General features: G+C 65.4%; 1 protein-coding gene across 4 annotated transcripts; it reads left to right on the top strand.

Annotated features, from left to right (window-relative positions):
- The first annotated feature begins 1,193 nt into the window (after positions 1-1,193).
- On the top strand, positions 1,194-15,593 carry CTDP1 (CTD phosphatase subunit 1). 4 transcript variants are annotated; one of them, XM_060174060.1, is made up of 13 exons: positions 1,195-1,607; positions 6,850-6,933; positions 7,075-7,168; positions 7,363-7,491; positions 8,038-8,188; positions 8,443-8,533; positions 8,851-9,023; positions 9,577-10,446; positions 10,525-10,666; positions 10,805-10,981; positions 13,892-14,051; positions 14,788-14,975; positions 15,100-15,593. In XM_060174060.1, the coding sequence occupies exons 1-13, from the start codon at positions 1,342-1,344 to the stop codon at positions 15,227-15,229; spliced, it is 2,655 nt and encodes an 884-aa protein (XP_060030043.1). In that variant the 5' UTR covers positions 1,195-1,341; the 3' UTR covers positions 15,230-15,593. The 4 variants fall into 4 exon arrangements, with proteins under 4 accessions (XP_060030044.1, XP_060030043.1, XP_060030045.1 ...); XM_060174061.1 differs by lacking the exons at positions 13,892-14,051; positions 14,788-14,975; positions 15,100-15,593 and adding an exon at positions 12,858-13,017 and having other exon boundaries at positions 1,194-1,607; XM_060174062.1 differs by lacking the exons at positions 13,892-14,051; positions 14,788-14,975; positions 15,100-15,593 and adding an exon at positions 12,907-13,492.
- The last annotated feature ends 674 nt before the right edge of the window (positions 15,594-16,267 follow it).

The following is a 16,267-nucleotide window of genomic DNA, read 5'->3' as shown; positions in this document are numbered from 1 at the left end:
CAGCCCAGCACCCAGCACAGCCCCAGCACCCAGGCCAGCACCCACCCAGCCCAGCTCCATTCAAGGGCGCGGGCAGGACAGACGACACTCGGTGGAAGGAAACCCAGCCCCCGGCCTTCCCACTCTGCCGTGTGCGTGTTCTGTGTGCGCATGCGCGCAGCCCGCAAGGTGTGTGCAGCCGGCATGCTGTGTGCAGCCGGCAAGGTGCGTGCAGCCGGCAAGGTGTGTGCAGCCAGCACGGTCCTTGCAGTCGGCAAGGTGCGTGCAGCCAGCATGGTGCGTGCAGCCGGCAAGGTGCGTGCAGCCCGCAAGGTGTGTGCAGCCAGCATGGTCCTTGCAGCCGGCAAGGTGCGTGCAGCCCGCAAGGTGCGTGCAGCCGGCAAGGTCCTTGCAGCCGGCATGGTGCGTGCAGCCGGTAAGGTGCGTGCAGCCGGCATGGTGCGTGCAGCCGGCACGGTGCGTGCAGCCGGCATGGTGCAGCCGCCACGGTGCGTGCAGGCGGCACGGTGCGTGCAGCCCGCAAGGTGCTGCCCACGACCCCGCGACCCCGCCCCCTGACCCCACCTGGTGACACTCCCTGTCCCGCCCGACCCCCGTGGCTCCGCCCCCTGACCCCGCCAGGTAGCACACCGTGCCCCGCCCTGTGACCGTCCCCTTTCCCGGCTGTTGGGGGAGCAACGCAGGAGAGAAAGGCCGGGCGGCCCCGGGGGGCAGACTGAAGAGGGCACATCGATGGCGAGCGCGCGTGGAATGCCGGGAATCGTGGTCCGCGCGAGGGCGGCGAGCGCTCTCGACAAAGCGGGAGCGGGGGCGGAGCTTCTCACAGCATGCAGGGAACTAGTTCTCGCGAGGGCGGGCGGCGCGCGAACGAGACGAACCAGGGAGTCGGCTCCGCGCGCCGCATGCCGGGAGTTGTAGTTCTCGCGAGGGCGGGCGGTGCGGGAACGAGAGGAACCAGGGAGTCGGCTCCGGGCGCCGCATGCCGGGAGCCGCAGTTCTCGCGAGGTCCGCGCAGGCCCGTGACGACAGCCACACCCGCCACACCCGCCACACCCACGGCCCGGTGTGAGAAGCCGGACGGCTCGGCGGGGCTCGCAGTCATCTCGGGACTTCGCGTAGCGACGGCCGCAGACGGCGGACCCGGACGGCGAATCCCGCGGCGGCCGCCGACCCCCGGCGAGGCGCTGACGTCACTCGCCGGCGCCCGGAGACGCGGAGCGGCGCGCGGCTCTGACGCTACTGCCCGGCGCCCAGCAGCCGTGACGTCAAGCGCGCGCCCGGAAGGCGGCTAGGAGGCGTACGAGCCCGAGACCCGCCGTCCGGTCGCCGGCGGAGCGGCTCATGGAGGCGCCGCGCGGCCGAGCTTGCGCCGAGGGCGCCCCGCCGGCGGCGGAGGTGCGCTGCCCGGGCCCCGGGCCGCTGCGGCTGCTCGAGTGGAAGGTGGCGGCGGGCGCGGCCGTGCGCATCGGCTCCGTGCTGGCGGTGTACGAGGCCGCCGCCTCCGCGCAGCCCGCCGGACCCGCCCGCGCTCACCGCCGCTTGCGCTCCGAGCGCGCCGGGCTGGTGCGGGAGCTGTGCGCGCTGCCCGGACAGGTGCTGGCCCCGGGGTGAGTGGCGGGGGGCGGCGGTCGGTCTGTCTGTCTGTCTGTCTGTCCGTCCGTCCGCCTGGGTTTCCGCGGGGTGCCGGCGTCGAGGCTCGTCCCTGGGCCGCGGTACGGTTTCCGTCAGTCCGTCCCCCGACCCGGTGAGGGGTCCGGCCGGGATCAGCCTGCGCCCCTCGCAGCCCTGCCGCTGTCGGCGCCGCCGCCTCCCCGGGCCAGACCGGGGGCTGAAGGGCCCGAGACCGGGGCGGGGCGGGGCGGCGGCGTCTGGAGGTGGTGGCGGCGGGCGGACACCTGTGGCGGCATCAGCCTTAGAGCTCAGGCGCCTGGAACGGCTGAGTCCCGGATCAGTCTTGTGGCGGCGGGTCCGGCGGTCTGGACCTCGTGGGACCAGGAGCTGGTGGGATCAGGAGCTGGTGGGACCAGGAGCAGCTGGTGGGATCAGGAGCAGCTGGTGGGACCAGGAGCAGGTGGGATCAGGAGCTGGTGGGATCAGAGCAGCGGGTGGGATCAGGAGCAGTGGGTGGGATCAGGAGCTGGTGGGACCAGGAGCTGGTGGGACCAGGAGATCAGGAGCAGCTGGTGGGACAAGGAGCTGGTGGGATCAGGAGCTGGTGGGATCAGGAGCTGGTGGGATCAGGAGCTGGTGGGATCAGGAGCAGCTGGTGGGATCAGGAGCTGGTGGGACCAGGAGCTGGTGGGACCAGGAGCTGGTGGGATCAGGAGCTGGTGGGACCAGGAGCTGGTGGGACCAGGAGATCAGGAGCAGCTGGTGGGACAAGGAGCTGGTGGGATCAGGAGCTGGTGGGATCAGGAGCAGCTGGTGGGATCAGGAGCTGGTGGGACCAGGAGCTGGTGGGACCAGGAGCTGGTGGGACCAGGAGCTGGTGGGACCAGGAGCTGGTGGGACCAGGAGCTGGTGGGACCAGGAGCTGGTGGGATCAGGAGGAGCTGGTGGGACCAGGAGCTGGTGGGATCAGGAGCTGGTGGGACCAGGAGCTGGTGGGACCAGGAGCTGGTGGGATCAGGAGCTGGTGGGATCAGGAGGAGCTGGTGGGACCAGGAGCTGGTGGGATCAGGAGGAGCTGGTGGGACCAGGAGCTGGTGGGACCAGGAGCTGGTGGGATCAGGAGGAGCTGGTGGGACCAGGAGCTGGTGGGATCAGGAGCTGGTGGGACCAGGAGCTGGTGGGATCAGGAGCTGGTGGGACCAGGAGCTGGTGGGATCAGGAGCAGCTGGTGGGATCAGGAGCAGCTGGTGGGATCAGGAGCTGGTGGGATCAGGAGGAGCTGGTGGGACCAGGAGCTGGTGGGATCAGGAGCTGGTGGGGTCAGGAGGAGCTGGTGGGATCAGGAGGAGCTGGTGGGACCAGGAGCAGCTGGTGGGATCAGGAGCAGCTGGTGGGACCAGGAGCTGGTGGGACCTGGAGCTGGTAGGACCAGGAGCTGGTGGGACCAGGAGCTGGTGGGATCAGAAGCTGGTGGGACCAGGAGCAGCTGGTGGGATCAGGAGCTGGTGGGATCAGGAGCTGGTAGGGTCAGGAGCAGCTGGTGGGATCAGGAGCAGCTGGTGGGATCAGGAGCTGCTAGTGGGACCAGGAGCTGCTGGTGGGATCAGGAGGAGCTGGTGGGACCAGGAGCTGGTGGGATCAGGAGCAGCTGGTGGGATCAGGAGCTGGTGGGATCAGGAGCAGCGGGTGGGACCAGGAGCAGGTGGGATCAGGAGCTGGTGGGATCAGAGCAGCGGGTGGGATCAGAGCAGCGGGTGGGATCAGGAGCTGGTGGGACCAGGAGCTGGTGGGACCAGGAGATCAGGAGGAGCTGGTGGGATCAGGAGCAGCTGGTGGGATCAGGAGCAGCTGGTGGGATCAGGAGCAGCTGGTGGGATCAGGAGCTGGTGGGACCAGGATCTGGTGGGATCAGGAGGAGCTGGTGGGACCTGGAGCTGGTGGGACCAGGAGCTGGTGGGATCAGGAGCAGCTGTTGGGATCAGGAGCTGGTGGGGTCAGGAGCTGGTGGGATCAGGAGCTGGTGGGACCAGGAGCTGGTGGGATCAGGAGGAGCTGGTGGGACCAGGAGCTGGTGGTGGGACCAGGAGCTGGTGGGATCAGGAGCAGCGGGTGGGATCAGGAGCTGGTGGGATCAGAAGCTGGTGGGACCAGGAGCAGCGGGTGGGATCAGGAGCTGGTGGGATCAGGAGCAGCTGGTGGGATCAGGAGCTGGTGGGACCAAGAGCTGGTGGGATCAGGAGCTGGTGGGGTCAGGAGCTGGTGGGATCAGGAGCTGCTGGTGGGACCAGGAGCTGGTGGGACCAGGAGCTGCTGGTGGGATCAGGAGGAGCTGGTGGGACCAGGAGCTGGTGGGATCAGGAGCAGCTGGTGGGATCAGGAGCTGGTGGGATCAGGAGCAGCTGGTGGGACCAGGAGCAGGTGGGATCAGGAGCTGGTGGGATCAGAGCAGCGGGTGGGATCAGAGCAGCGGGTGGGATCAGGAGCTGGTGGGACCAGGAGCTGGTGGGACCAGGAGATCAGGAGGAGCTGGTGGGACCAGGAGCTGGTGGGATCAGGAGCTGGTGGGATCAGGAGCAGCTGGTGGGATCAGGAGCAGCTGGTGGGATCAGGAGCTGGTGGGACCAGGAGCTGGTGGGACCAGGATCTGGTGGGACCAGGAGCTGGTGGGACCAGGAGCTGGTGTGATCAGGAGCAGCTGGTGGGATCAGGAGCAGCTGGTGGGATCAGGAGCTGGTGGGGTCAGGAGCAGCTGGTGGGATCAGGAGCTGGTGGGACCAGGAGCTGGTGGGACCAGGAGCTGGTGGGATCAGGAGGAGCTGGTGGGACCTGGAGCTGGTGGGACCAGGAGCTGGTGGTGGGACCAGGAGCTGGTGGGATCAGGAGCAGCGGGTGGGATCAGGAGCTGGTGGGATCAGAAGCTGGTGGGACCAGGAGCAGCTGGTGGGATCAGGAGCTGGTGGGATCAGGAGCAGCTGGTGGGATCAGGAGCTGGTGGGATCAGGAGCAGCTGGTGGGATCAGGAGCTGGTGGGATCAGGAGCTGGTGGGACCAAGAGCTGGTGGGATCAGGAGCTGGTGGGGTCAGGAGCAGCTGGTGGGATCAGGAGCTGCTGGTGGGACCAGGAGCTGCTGGTGGGATCAGGAGGAGCTGGTGGGATCAGGAGCAGCTGGTGGGATCAGGAGCTGGTGGGATCAGGAGCTGGTGGGACCAGGAGCACCTGGTGGGATCAGGAGCTGGTGGGGTCAGGAGCAGCTGGTGGGATCAGGAGCTGGTGGGACCAGGAGCTGGTGGGACCAGGAGCTGCTGGTGGGATCAGGAGCAGCTGGTGGGATCAGGAGCTGGTGGGACCAGGAGCTGGTGGGATCAGGAGCAGCTGGTGGGACCAGGAGCTGGTGGGACCTGGAGCTGGTAGGACCAGGAGCTGGTGGGACCAGGAGCTGGTGGGATCAGGAGCTGGTGGTGGGACCAGGAGCTGGTGGGACCAGGAGCTGGTGGGATCAGGAGCAGCGGGTGGGATCAGGAGCAGCTGGTGGGATCAGAAGCTGGTGGGACCAGGAGGAGCTGGTGGGGTCAGGAGCTGGTGGGACCAGGAGCTGGTGGAACCAGGAGCTGGTGGGACCAGGAGCTGGTGGGATCAGGAGCTGGTGGGACCAGGAGCTGGTGGGACCAGGAGATCAGGAGCAGCTGGTGGGACCAGGAGCTGGTGGGATCAGGAGCTGGTGGGACCAGGAGCTGGTGTGACCAGGAGATCAGGAGCCGCTGGTGGGATCAGCAGCTAGTGGTATCAGAAGCAGCTGGTGGGATCAGGAGCTGGTGGGACCAGGAGCTGGTGGGATCAGGAGCAGCTGGTGGGATCAGGAGCTGGTGGGGTCAGGAGCAGCTGGTGGGATCAGGAGCTGGTGGGACCAGGAGCTGGTGGGATCAGGAGGAGCTGGTGGGACCAGGAGCTGCTGGTGGGATCAGGAGCAGCTGGTGGGATCAGGAGCTGGTGGGACCAGGAGCTGGTGGGATCAGGAGCAGCTGGTGGGACCAGGAGCTGGTGGGACCTGGAGCTGGTAGGACCAGGAGCTGGTGGGACCAGGAGCTGGTGGGATCAGGAGCTGGTGGTGGGACCAGGAGCTGGTGGGACCAGGAGCTGGTGGGATCAGGAGCAGCGGGTGGGATCAGGAGCAGCTGGTGGGATCAGAAGCTGGTGGGACCAGGAGGAGCTGGTGGGACCAGGAGGAGCTGGTGGGGTCAGGAGCTGGTGGGACCAGGAGCTGGTGGAACCAGGAGCTGGTGGAACCAGGAGCTGGTGGGACCAGGAGCTGGTGGGATCAGGAGCTGGTGGGACCAGGAGCTGGTGGGACCAGGAGATCAGGAGCAGCTGGTGGGACCAGGAGCTGGTGGGATCAGGAGCTGGTGGGACCAGGAGCTGGTGTGACCAGGAGATCAGGAGCCGCTGGTGGGATCAGCAGCTAGTGGTATCAGAAGCAGCTGGTGGGATCAGGAGCTGGTGGGACCAGGAGCTGGTGGGGTCAGGAGCAGCTGGTGTATCGGATCAGGAGCAGCTGGTGGGATCAGGAGCTGGTGGGATCAGGAGCAGCTGGTGGGATCAGGAGCTGGTGGGATCCAGAGCTGGTGGGACCAGGAGCTGGTGGGATCAGGAGCTGGTGGGACCAGGAGCTGGTGTGACCAGGAGATCAGGAGCCGCCGGTGGGATCAGCAGCTAGTGGTATCAGAAGCAGCTGGTGGGATCAGGAGCTGGTGGGGTCAGGAGCAGCTGGTGTATCGGATCAGGAGCAGCTGGTGGGATCAGGAGCTGGTGGGATCAGGAGCAGCTGGTGGGATCAGGAGCTGGTGGGATCCAGAGCTGGTGGGACCAGGAGCTGGTGGGATCAGGAGCAGCTGGTGGGATCAGGCCGCCGGGCAGAGCTTCGCAGGAGCCTGGTAGCCGGTGCTTTATGGCTGGTGACGGAGAGTCGCGGGTCTGGCGGCCACCCCCTGACCACCGGGGTCCCTGCTGCCCCCCAGGCTCGGCTCGGGGTCGGGTGGGGGCGCCGGCCCGTGAGGCTCAGCTGGAGGAGCCCCTCCTGGCAGGGGTGCGGGAAGGGCGGTCGTGGTCTGCAGCCTGCAGGGGTGCGTGAAGGTTGGGTCGTGGTCTGCGGCCTGCAGGGGTGCGGGAAGGGCGGTCGTGGTCTGCAGCCTGCAGCGGGACGCCCCTGAGCCTGCCGACCTCTCCTCTCCTCTCCTCTGCAGGACTTTGCTCGTCAAGCTGGACGGATGCAGCCACCCCGTCGTGATGAAAGGCTTGTGCGCGGAGTGCGGCCAGGACCTGACCCAGTAAGTGGGGCGGGAGGAGGGTCTTGCCTTCCCCGCCCTCCCAGCCCCTGCCTCACCTCATGCCCTCACGCTTTCTGTTCCCTCTTCCCTACCGTCTCCTCTCCCCTCACGTCCTCACGCTGTTTTCTGCCTCGTTTTCAGGCTGCAGAGCCAGAGTGGGAAGCAGCAGATGCCCCTGTCCACAGCCACGGTGTCCATGGTGCACAGCGTCCCCGAGCTGATGGTCAGCTCAGAGGTGAGTCCCATGGGGTGCGGCCGTGGGGGGGCGGCAGTGCCTCTGGGTGCTGGGCTAGAAACCTGGGCCCTTCCCGGGCGTGGGCACGGGGCTGGCAGGGCGCCGCCACTCTACTCACACGCTGTCCCCACGCCCGCGGGAGGGCTGGGATCTGCCAGGCTGGCCTCACCACGACCCTTTTCTCTCCTGCTCAGCAAGCAGAGAAGCTGGGCCGGGAAGACCAGCAGCGACTGCACCGCAACCGGAAGCTAGTGCTCATGGTGGACCTGGACCAGACGCTGATCCACACCACGGAGCAGCACTGCCCGCAGATGTCCAACAAGGTACGTGCAGCCTCTCCCCGTGCCCTGGGTCGGCAAGGCTCGGGTGATCTGCGCGCGGGGCTGCTGCGGGGCTCGCCCGGCCATGCCCTGTGGGTCAGGACTCCCACGTCCCAGCGTCCACCCGCCCGGGGCTGCCACATGTGCCGGCTTGTGCCCGCGGCCGCTTTGATCTCCCCTTTGAAGCTGGGTACCTGCTTTGTTTACGAGAGTCTGGGCCTCCTGTCCGCCCTGCTGGTCTGGGGGCCCTGCTCACTCACCCCGAGCCACCCAGGCTTGTCACCTGCTCAGCCACATCCAGGTTCTCCGTGGCCAGGTCTGCGACAGCTGTGAAAATAACTCCAGCTTTTTTGTGAGGGGAGGGAGGCACGTTTACCCCTGCACGGCAGCCCTTCAGCAGGATGTCTCGCCCAGGCTGCCGCAGGGCTTCTTCCGTCAGGCAGCAGTTGGGGCCTTGGACGGGCGCTCATGGAGGAGGGCACTCTGTGGAGAGCCACGCCTGTGTCCGGAGTGCCTCCAGGCCAGCTCTGACCCCTCTTCCCCCCACAGGGCATCTTCCATTTCCAGCTGGGCCGGGGGGAGCCCATGCTACACACGCGCCTTAGGCCCCACTGTAAGGACTTCCTGGAGAAGGTGGCCCGGCTCTACGAACTGCACGTCTTCACCTTCGGCAGCCGGCTGTACGCACACACCATTGCAGGTGAGTTCTTGGGCGCCTCCCGTGGGCTGAGGCCTCGACCCATGGAGATGGTGGGGCAGGTGGGGGCTGCTTGGGGACATGGGACAGTTTCCCAGCAGGAGACACGACTGGGGACGCCCACGAGGTGGCGAGAGTGAGGCAGCAGAGGCTGTAGGACGCCTCCCAGCAGGGAGCCTACATCCAAAGCCCTGTCACAGCACCAACCGAGCAAGCGAGCGGCTACGTCTAACCCCGCTTCCTCTTTCCGCTCGAAGGATTCTTGGACCCTGAGAAGAAGCTCTTTTCTCACCGGATATTGTCGAGGGACGAGTGTATCGACCCGTTTTCTAAAACTGGAAACCTCAGGTACGTTCTCTGCCTCTCTGTGGCCTTCAGTTCATTGCAGGATCGTCAGGGTCCCAGGGTGTCAGACAACCCAGGAGGACAGGCAGGAGGAGGGGGTGGAGAGCAACCCAGGGCAGGAAAGACGCCAGGGCTTCAAACAGAGGGTTGTGAGTGGGAGACGGCTGGGGCTGCCGTTCCTTCGCAGGCAGGGTCTTCGTGTCCCCGCGAGGTCCCCCAGGTTGTGCAAGGGAACAGGTGCCTCAGGCAGGCTTGTGGGTGGGGGTCCATCTCAAAGCAATGGCCGCCCTTCTCGACCATCTTCTGCATCTCTGTTCCAGAAACCTCTTTCCATGTGGGGACTCAATGGTGTGTATCATCGACGACCGAGAAGATGTCTGGAAGTTTGCTCCCAACCTCATCACCGTGAAGAAATACGTCTACTTCCAGGGAATTGGGGACATCAACGCCCCTCCTGGGGCCCGGGACCCTGCGGCCAAGAAGAGAGCAGTGGGTGAGTGTTGGTCTAGTCAGTGTGTGTGTGGGGCAGGGACGTCCGCTCAGAGCCTGTGGGTGCCCCTACCCATGAAGTTTGCCCAGCCAGGTGTGCAGAGGCTTCTGAGACCAGCAGCGACCACAGGGCCTGTGGGCTCGTCTCTGTGTCCAGTGAGCCTCAGGGTGAAATCGTAATCCGTGTGTTTGCGTATCAGTTAACCTCGAGTAGAAACAGACTAAGGGAAGGGAGACAGAGAGAGAGAGAGAGAAAGAGAGAGACTTGCAGCCCTGCTCCACCACTCCTGAAGATTCTCCCCTGCAGGTGGGCAAAATGGGGTGGTGGGGGGACCTGGTCCTTGAGCTTGTTTTTTCCTGTGAGCATCACAGGGTGCCCCATGCCCTGGGCTGGGGCTCTGCACCTCTGGGAGACGGCAGGAGAGCAAAGCGGAGTGTGGCCCTGAGGTGGAGACCCCTGGCCTGCAGCCTGCTCCGCTCCCTCCGGAGCTCGGGGCTGTGGGTTCTGGAAGTGCCCTGCTCGCCTGATAGTAGCTCCTACTTTTGTGTTCCACCAGTGAATCACTCCCCTAAAGGCGCTGATGCCATGGAGCACACGCCTGCGGCCAGGGACCCTGGGGACGGGAAGCACGTGTGCAGGGCCGAGCGGAGTAACGGGCTCAGCAAGCCCGTGAGGGACTGGCCTGGGGACGCCCCAGCGGAGGACAGGGGCGCCCAGCCCGGATGCTCCCCCCCAGCGGGCCGGACTCTGGCCGAGAAGCGGGGCGTCCAGGGCCCCGCAGGCAGCGACCTTCAGTTCGACCTGTCCAGCGACAGCGAGGGCGGCAGCGAGTCTGAGGAGCGGTCCTCGTCCGAGGGCGAGGCTGGGGACCGCAGGGGCCAGAGACGGCCGTGCGCACGGGACCTGGGGAGAGCAGAGCGGCCTGGCTCTAACCACTGCGGGGAGCCGGACGGGCCCGAGGAGACCGAGCGGGACGGGCTGTGCGGCCTGGGGGGCGGCTGCGCCGACAGGAAGGAGGCCGAGACCGAGTCGCAGAACAGCGAGCAGTCGGGCGTGACGGCGGGCGAGTCCCTGGACCAGAGCGTGGAGGAGGAGGACGAGGAGGACTGTGACGGAGACGACCACCTGGTGCACCTGGAGGCCATCCTGGCACGCGTACACGCCGCCTACTATGCCCAGTACGACCGCTTCCTGCGAGGGGAGCTGCCCGAGGCCCCCGACATCCGCAGGATCGTGCCCGAGCTCCGGGGCCGGGTGCTGAGCGGTGTGGCCGTGCTCTTCAGCGGCTTGCACCCCACCAACTTCCCCGTGGAGAAGACGCGCGAACACTACCACGCCCGCGCCCTGGGGGCCCGCGTCCTCACGAAGCTGGCGCCGGACCCCGAGGACCCCGACCGGCCCACCCACCTGGTGGCCGCGAGAGCAGGTGCGTATGGCAGGGGAGGGCCGGGAGGAGTTCCGGCAGGCGCCCGGCGACGGCGGCTGACCGCGGTGTTCCCCACAGGCACAGAGAAGGTGCGGCAGGCCCAGGAGAGCGGGGCGCTGCACGTGGTGAACCCCGACTGGCTGTGGAGCTGCCTGGAGCGCTGGGACCACGTCGAGGAGCAGCTCTTTCCCCTCCGAGACGACTACGGACGTTTGCAGAGGTGGGCGCCCCGGGCCCCTCGGCCTCGGGGCCCGCCGATCGCACATCCCCCCAGGAAGTGCCCGCGGCTTGGGGAAACCGTTGGCGCGGCCTGCCTTGCGCCACGTGGCCCGTTCCCTCACGCTGTTCCTGCCTACAGGGAGGACAGCCTGATGGCCTTCCCTGACCGACAGGGGCCACTGCCTACCGCCTTGTTCCACCCGGTGCCCGTCCAACCCCGGCCCCAGCCTGGCCCCGAGGTCCGAGTCTATGATGCCACCACAGGCAAGCTCATCCGGAAGGGCGCTGCAGGTCCCGGGGACCACTCTTCTTTCAGGTGAGTGCATGAGGGTGTCCTTTCTGTCCAGCCTCGACCCACAGCCCTTCCCGCGCGTGGCAGGCCCAGCGCCCTCTGCACGCGGGTATCCGTCAGGCCATTGGTCTGTGTGTCGGGGAACGTTGTGCCTGCAGCTGAGGCGGGGGGCTCAAAGGAGCAGTCTCCTTGGTGGGGCCATGTGGGAGCTTGTGGGGAGGGGACAGGCTTCACGGGACACTGGTGACACTGGCCACTCATATTTGTCTCCTGGACTCTTGTCTGCAGACCCCTTTGAAAGTAGAAGCATGAAGACAGCAAGGGCTGGGGTGAGCTAGCAGGACAGAGGGGTGGTCTGGTCACCCCACAGAGCAGCCCAGAACCGGCAGTCGGAACCCCACCTGATTTCCCGAGAGTCAGCAGCTCCCAGTGCAGAGTAGAGTCTCCAGCTCTGGCCTGTCCCCGCCAGTAACAGTGACTCAAACAGACGTCCACGCTGAGGCTACAAAACCCTGAGCTTAGAGCTCCAAGTCCTGTAACTGTATCTTCAGAATAAAACAAAGCTTATTTTTAAAAGCATTTTAGAATGTAATCACAAATGTATAAAACAAAACTATTTTTTAAAACTTCTTAAAGCTTTTAATTCATTTACTTAACTTGAGAGGGACGGGAGGGAAGCTGAGTGTGAAAATACCCCGTGTGGCCTCAGCTGTGTGACGCTCTGCATGGCTGTGGCATCTGGCCGAGGGTCGGTGTCCGCAGCTGAACAGAGCGGCCGTGCAGGTGTAAGACTGCACCGTGAGAGGCGTTGGCGGGGTGACCACTCCCTGCGGCCACTGGTCTGAAGCTTTTCTGAGTGTCCGTGGGGAGCGAGGCTTTGCTGGCGGGGGGGCATGGCCCTAGAGCTCGGGCCACGTGCTGGGCTGATCCCGGGCTCAGTGTCTGCTGGTGTCGGCTTCTTGTTCTCAGGCGTCACCCCGTCTGTCCCGTGCTGGGAGTGTGTCCACAGCTCCTCTCCACGGTTGGCTGTGGGACGCAGGCTCACAGAGCAGGGCCCTGTCCTCTGCAGGCCATGCCCGGCCTTCCCACTCAGACACCCCCAAGTCACTTTCTCAGCTCTGAGGCAGCGTGGTCTTCTGGGGGTTTTGTCTTTGCCATCTGCGTTTCTGTCTCCTCGTCTATGTGGATCTCGTCGTCGTGCCAGCAGGAGGCCATGGCTAGGGCGTTGGTTTTCCCTGTTTATGTCTTGGTGGGGGATTTCATCCTGACTCCCCAGGCTGGGTGAGTGCCCCCGATGTCTGTAGAGGGTCTCCCTGCTGCTCCGGCCTCTGGGGCAACAGCAGTGGAGGCTCAGTAAGTCACAGTTGTAAATTGGTGGGTTTGCGTGATTTTTTTTTTTTTCTTTGTGACAAGTTTTGGTTTTTACACCTGGACCTGGAAAGGGCGCCTCAGCTGCCAATCTCCCAGTTGGTGGCAGTCAACCCTGATTTTAATCCTGGGGCTCGCTCCCTCTCTCCGCCCCTTTCCATCCGTGAGTCTCACCTGTCTGTCGTCATCTGTGGTTTGCTGAGCTTCTGAAGAGACCCTGGTTGGTTTTTGTTTGTTTGTTTGGGTTTTTTTTTTTTTTTTTGCTTCCAGGGTTACCGCTGGGACTCAGGTGCCTACACTGCGAATCCACTGCTCCTGGACGCTATTTTTTCCCTTTGTTGACCTTGTTGTTTATTGTTATCATTGTTATTGCTGTTGTTGTTGGATAGGACAGAGAGAAATGGAGAGAGGAGGGGAAGACGGGGAGAGAAAGACACCTGCAGACCTGCTTCACCGCCTGTGAAGTGACTCCCCTGCAGGTGGGGAGCCAGGGGCTCAAACCGGGATCCTTACGCTGGTCCTTGCGCTTCAGCCTTTGGTGGAGCCTGACCCTCAGCTCCTACGGCCCCGTGTGCCTGCAGCTCTGGCCTGCGGTGTCCTGGCCAAACCCCCACCGCTCCGCACAGGACAGGTGCGTGGGCCCCTCGTCTGAGCAGCCCCCTTCCTGGGAGCCCTGACTGCCTGATGGAGGGCCTGGAGGACAGCCGCCCGTGGGTGTGAGAAGCTCTTTGCCCAGGCGACTCTGGGCATGTCCCCACCCTAAATGTCCCCTTGGGCATGTCCCCACGGCCTGGGGACCACACAGCACTCTGGGAGGGTGGCTGGCGGGGGAGCCTGGGGCCCCTGCAGACCCTGCTTGTGGGGGGGCCGCTGTGGGCCAGAAAGACCCAGGAGGGGGGCTTGCCTGGTGGCTGTTGCTGCTCAGCAGAGGGTGGGCGAGGGGCGGTGAAGTGCCCGCAGAATTCCTGGGTTCTGTTTGTTGACCAGCCTGTCTCGGTTAGCAGCCAGGAAGAGGCTCTGCTCTGTGGTTCCGGCTGGGGCTGAAGCTCCGAGTTCGTTCTGAGGGCTGCAGGGTGCGTCCCCAGGGGGCAGGCTCTCGGCAGAGCAGCTCCGGGCCGGGGCCTCTGAACGTAGAGAGGGTCTGTCTGGGCGCAGGGCATGCGGGCCCAGACCCTCACCCCGTCCTGCATGGAGTGCAGGCCCGGGCTCACCTCACCCTATTGGGGGGGTGGGGGGGGTCTCTCGAGACGGTCAGTCGCCTTGCCTCTGCTTGGAAGCCGGTGGCTCTCCTGCAAGGAGGAGGGTGCCCCTCCACCAGCCACCAGTCAGCAGCGGATAAACAGGGTCCCTGGTGACAGGCCTCCACACTATGTCCACTGCCTGCCCAAGGTCGGTACCGGAACAGGACGTGTCTGCACACCTGCCCGAGAGGCGGGTGGGGGCATGCGCGGCTCCTGCTCTCTCTCGAGGGGGCTCTGTCTGCCGCCCACGGGGCGGGGTGACGAGGGCTCAGTGTGGTGTGCGTGTGATGTCCGCACCCTCACAGGGCCTGTGACCCCCTTCCAGAGCGGCTCGACCACAGCAGCAGATGCTGGGTGACGAGGTCCCCGAGAGCGCGGACGGAGCCCGGCCGGGTCCTTCCAGGAGGAAACGGCAGCCCAGCCTGTCAGAGACCATGCCGCTGTACAGCTTGTGCAAGGAGGACCTGGAGAGCATGGACAGGGAGGTGAGCCGGGTCTGTCACCTGTGCTGGGAGGTGAGCCCCGGGGTCTGCGTCGCCTGTGCTGGGAGGTGAGCCCCGGGGTCTGCGTCACCTGCGCTGGGAGGTGAGCCCCGGGGTCTGCGTCACCTGCGCTGGGAGGTGAGGCCCAGGGTCTGCGTCGCCTGTGCTGGGAGGTGAGGCCCAGGGTCTGCGTCGCCTGTGCTGGGAGGTGAGCCCCGGGGTCTGCGTCGCCTGTGCTGGGAGGTGAGCCCCGGGGTCTGTGTCACCTGCGCTGGGAGGTGAGAACTGGAGTCTGCGTCGCCTGTGCTGGGAGGTGAGCCCTGGGGTCTGCGTCACCTGTGCTGGGAGGTGAGCCCCGGGGTCTGCCTCACCTGTGCTGGGAGGTGAGCCCCGGGGTCTGCGTCACCTGCGCTGGGAGGTGAGCCCCGGGGTCTGCGTCGCCTGTGCTGGGAGGTGAGCCCCGGGGTCTGTGTCGCCTGTGCTGGGAGGTGAGCCCCGGGGTCTGCGTCGCCTGTGCTGGGAGGTGAGCACACTGGGCCTGTGGCCTCCAGCTCAGGGCTAAGATGTCCCGGGATGGGTCTGGGCCCCAGCAGCCCATCCGCAGCCTCGCCACACCTGTAGCCTTTCCGCTGCGCCGTCCGTACTTTAGGTGCTTGGCTCAGGTGGAGGCCCCAGCTGACATCAGCAGCCCCTTGCTGTATTCTCAGGGGCCCTGTCAGACCTGGTCTCTCCTCCACAGGTGGACGACATCCTGGGGGAGGGTAGTGACGACAGTGACAGTGAAAAGAGACGGCCGGAGGAGCCAGAGGGGGAGCCCGTGGGGGCAGCCCCGCCCCGGGAGCCCCTGGCCACAGAGCCCCCCCAAGGGGACCCGGACCTGGCCGCCACACCCAGTGGGAAGAGTCCAGCTGAAGGCCGTGGCTCCAGGTGGGGAGGAGGGACGGGGCGGGAGAGGGGACGGGGCGGGTGGACAGAGGGCACTGCACGGGGGTCCAGGGGGTGCTATCCTCCTGGTGTCCGCCGTGCCCCCCTCAGCACTGTGCTCCCACAGAAGCCACAAGCGGAAGCTGCCAGAGGAAGACGCAGGAAGTGGAGACTCGAGTGTGGAGGACGAAGGCAGCAGCTCTGAGGCGGACGAGATGGCGGCGGCGCTGGAGGCTGAGCTCGGGGAGTTCTTGTGACGGGCCGCAGGTCCCGGGAGACGCCTGTCTGAGGGCTGCACAGCTCCACGTAGAAATGGACGTTTTTAAGCAGTCTTACTACCGCAAACTCTACTTTTCTACGAGACTCGATGCTGAGGGCCCGTGCAGGGGTGTTCGGGGAGGCGGGGGCAGCCGGCGGAGGGCTATGCTGTGGCCGGTGCCTTGGCACCCCAGCTTGAGCTGACCTGGGCGCCAGCTAGAGGAAGGGTCCACGGTCGGGACCCCACAGCTTTGGGCATCGCCTGTCTGGGCGCCCCTGAGGTCTGTAAAGTTTTGTAAATCTATTTCATAACCCACACAACAACAGATCTTTCCTTTAATAAAAAACCTTTTTGTAACTCTTCTCTGTTACTGGGCCTGGCTGGACATGTGTCCTTCCCCCGGGCCCCCCTACACAGAGGGCAGGATCCCCCAGCACACACGACACGACAGACTCCCCCCACCACCACCCCAGGGTCCCTTGATGGGGGCAGGGAGACAGGTGTCATGCCTGGGCGCGTGACCCTGAGCCCCACCCTCATGGTGGCTGTTCTGGGGCCCAGGAGTGGGGGTCTGGCTGCACTGGTGGGCCATGACCATCTCAGGGAACACTGCCCGAGGCCAGGGGAGCACCACGCTGGCACAGGGAAGCTCCACAGATGGTGTCTCCCGTCTCTGCATCTGCATCCTCACTCCTGTCCCACACTTGGCCAGAGAGAGAGAAAATAGTAGACTGGGAGTCTGTGGGGCAGTGTGCCTGCACAAAACCCAGGGTTCCCTCCCTTACAAGAAAGCAAGTCCAGACTTCCGGAGGCGGAGCTACGAGCAGCAGATCGCTTTCTCTCCTCTCCTCTCCTCTCCCGGATCAACTAGGAATACCAAAGGAGACCACCCGGACCGAAACAAGACAGGACTAGAATGACCACAGAAACCCAGTAAATCACCCGTGAGTACAAACACGCGTGGCTGGTGACAGAGAGGAGAGAGGGGCCTAAGGAGAGATTAAGTGACTGCTAACAGTTCGACAGTCTGTCAGTG

This window comes from Erinaceus europaeus, chromosome 15, assembly GCF_950295315.1.
Source record: "Erinaceus europaeus chromosome 15, mEriEur2.1, whole genome shotgun sequence".
Lineage (NCBI taxonomy): Eukaryota > Metazoa > Chordata > Mammalia > Eulipotyphla > Erinaceidae > Erinaceus > Erinaceus europaeus.
This window is presented reverse-complemented; position numbering and strand designations above follow the sequence as displayed.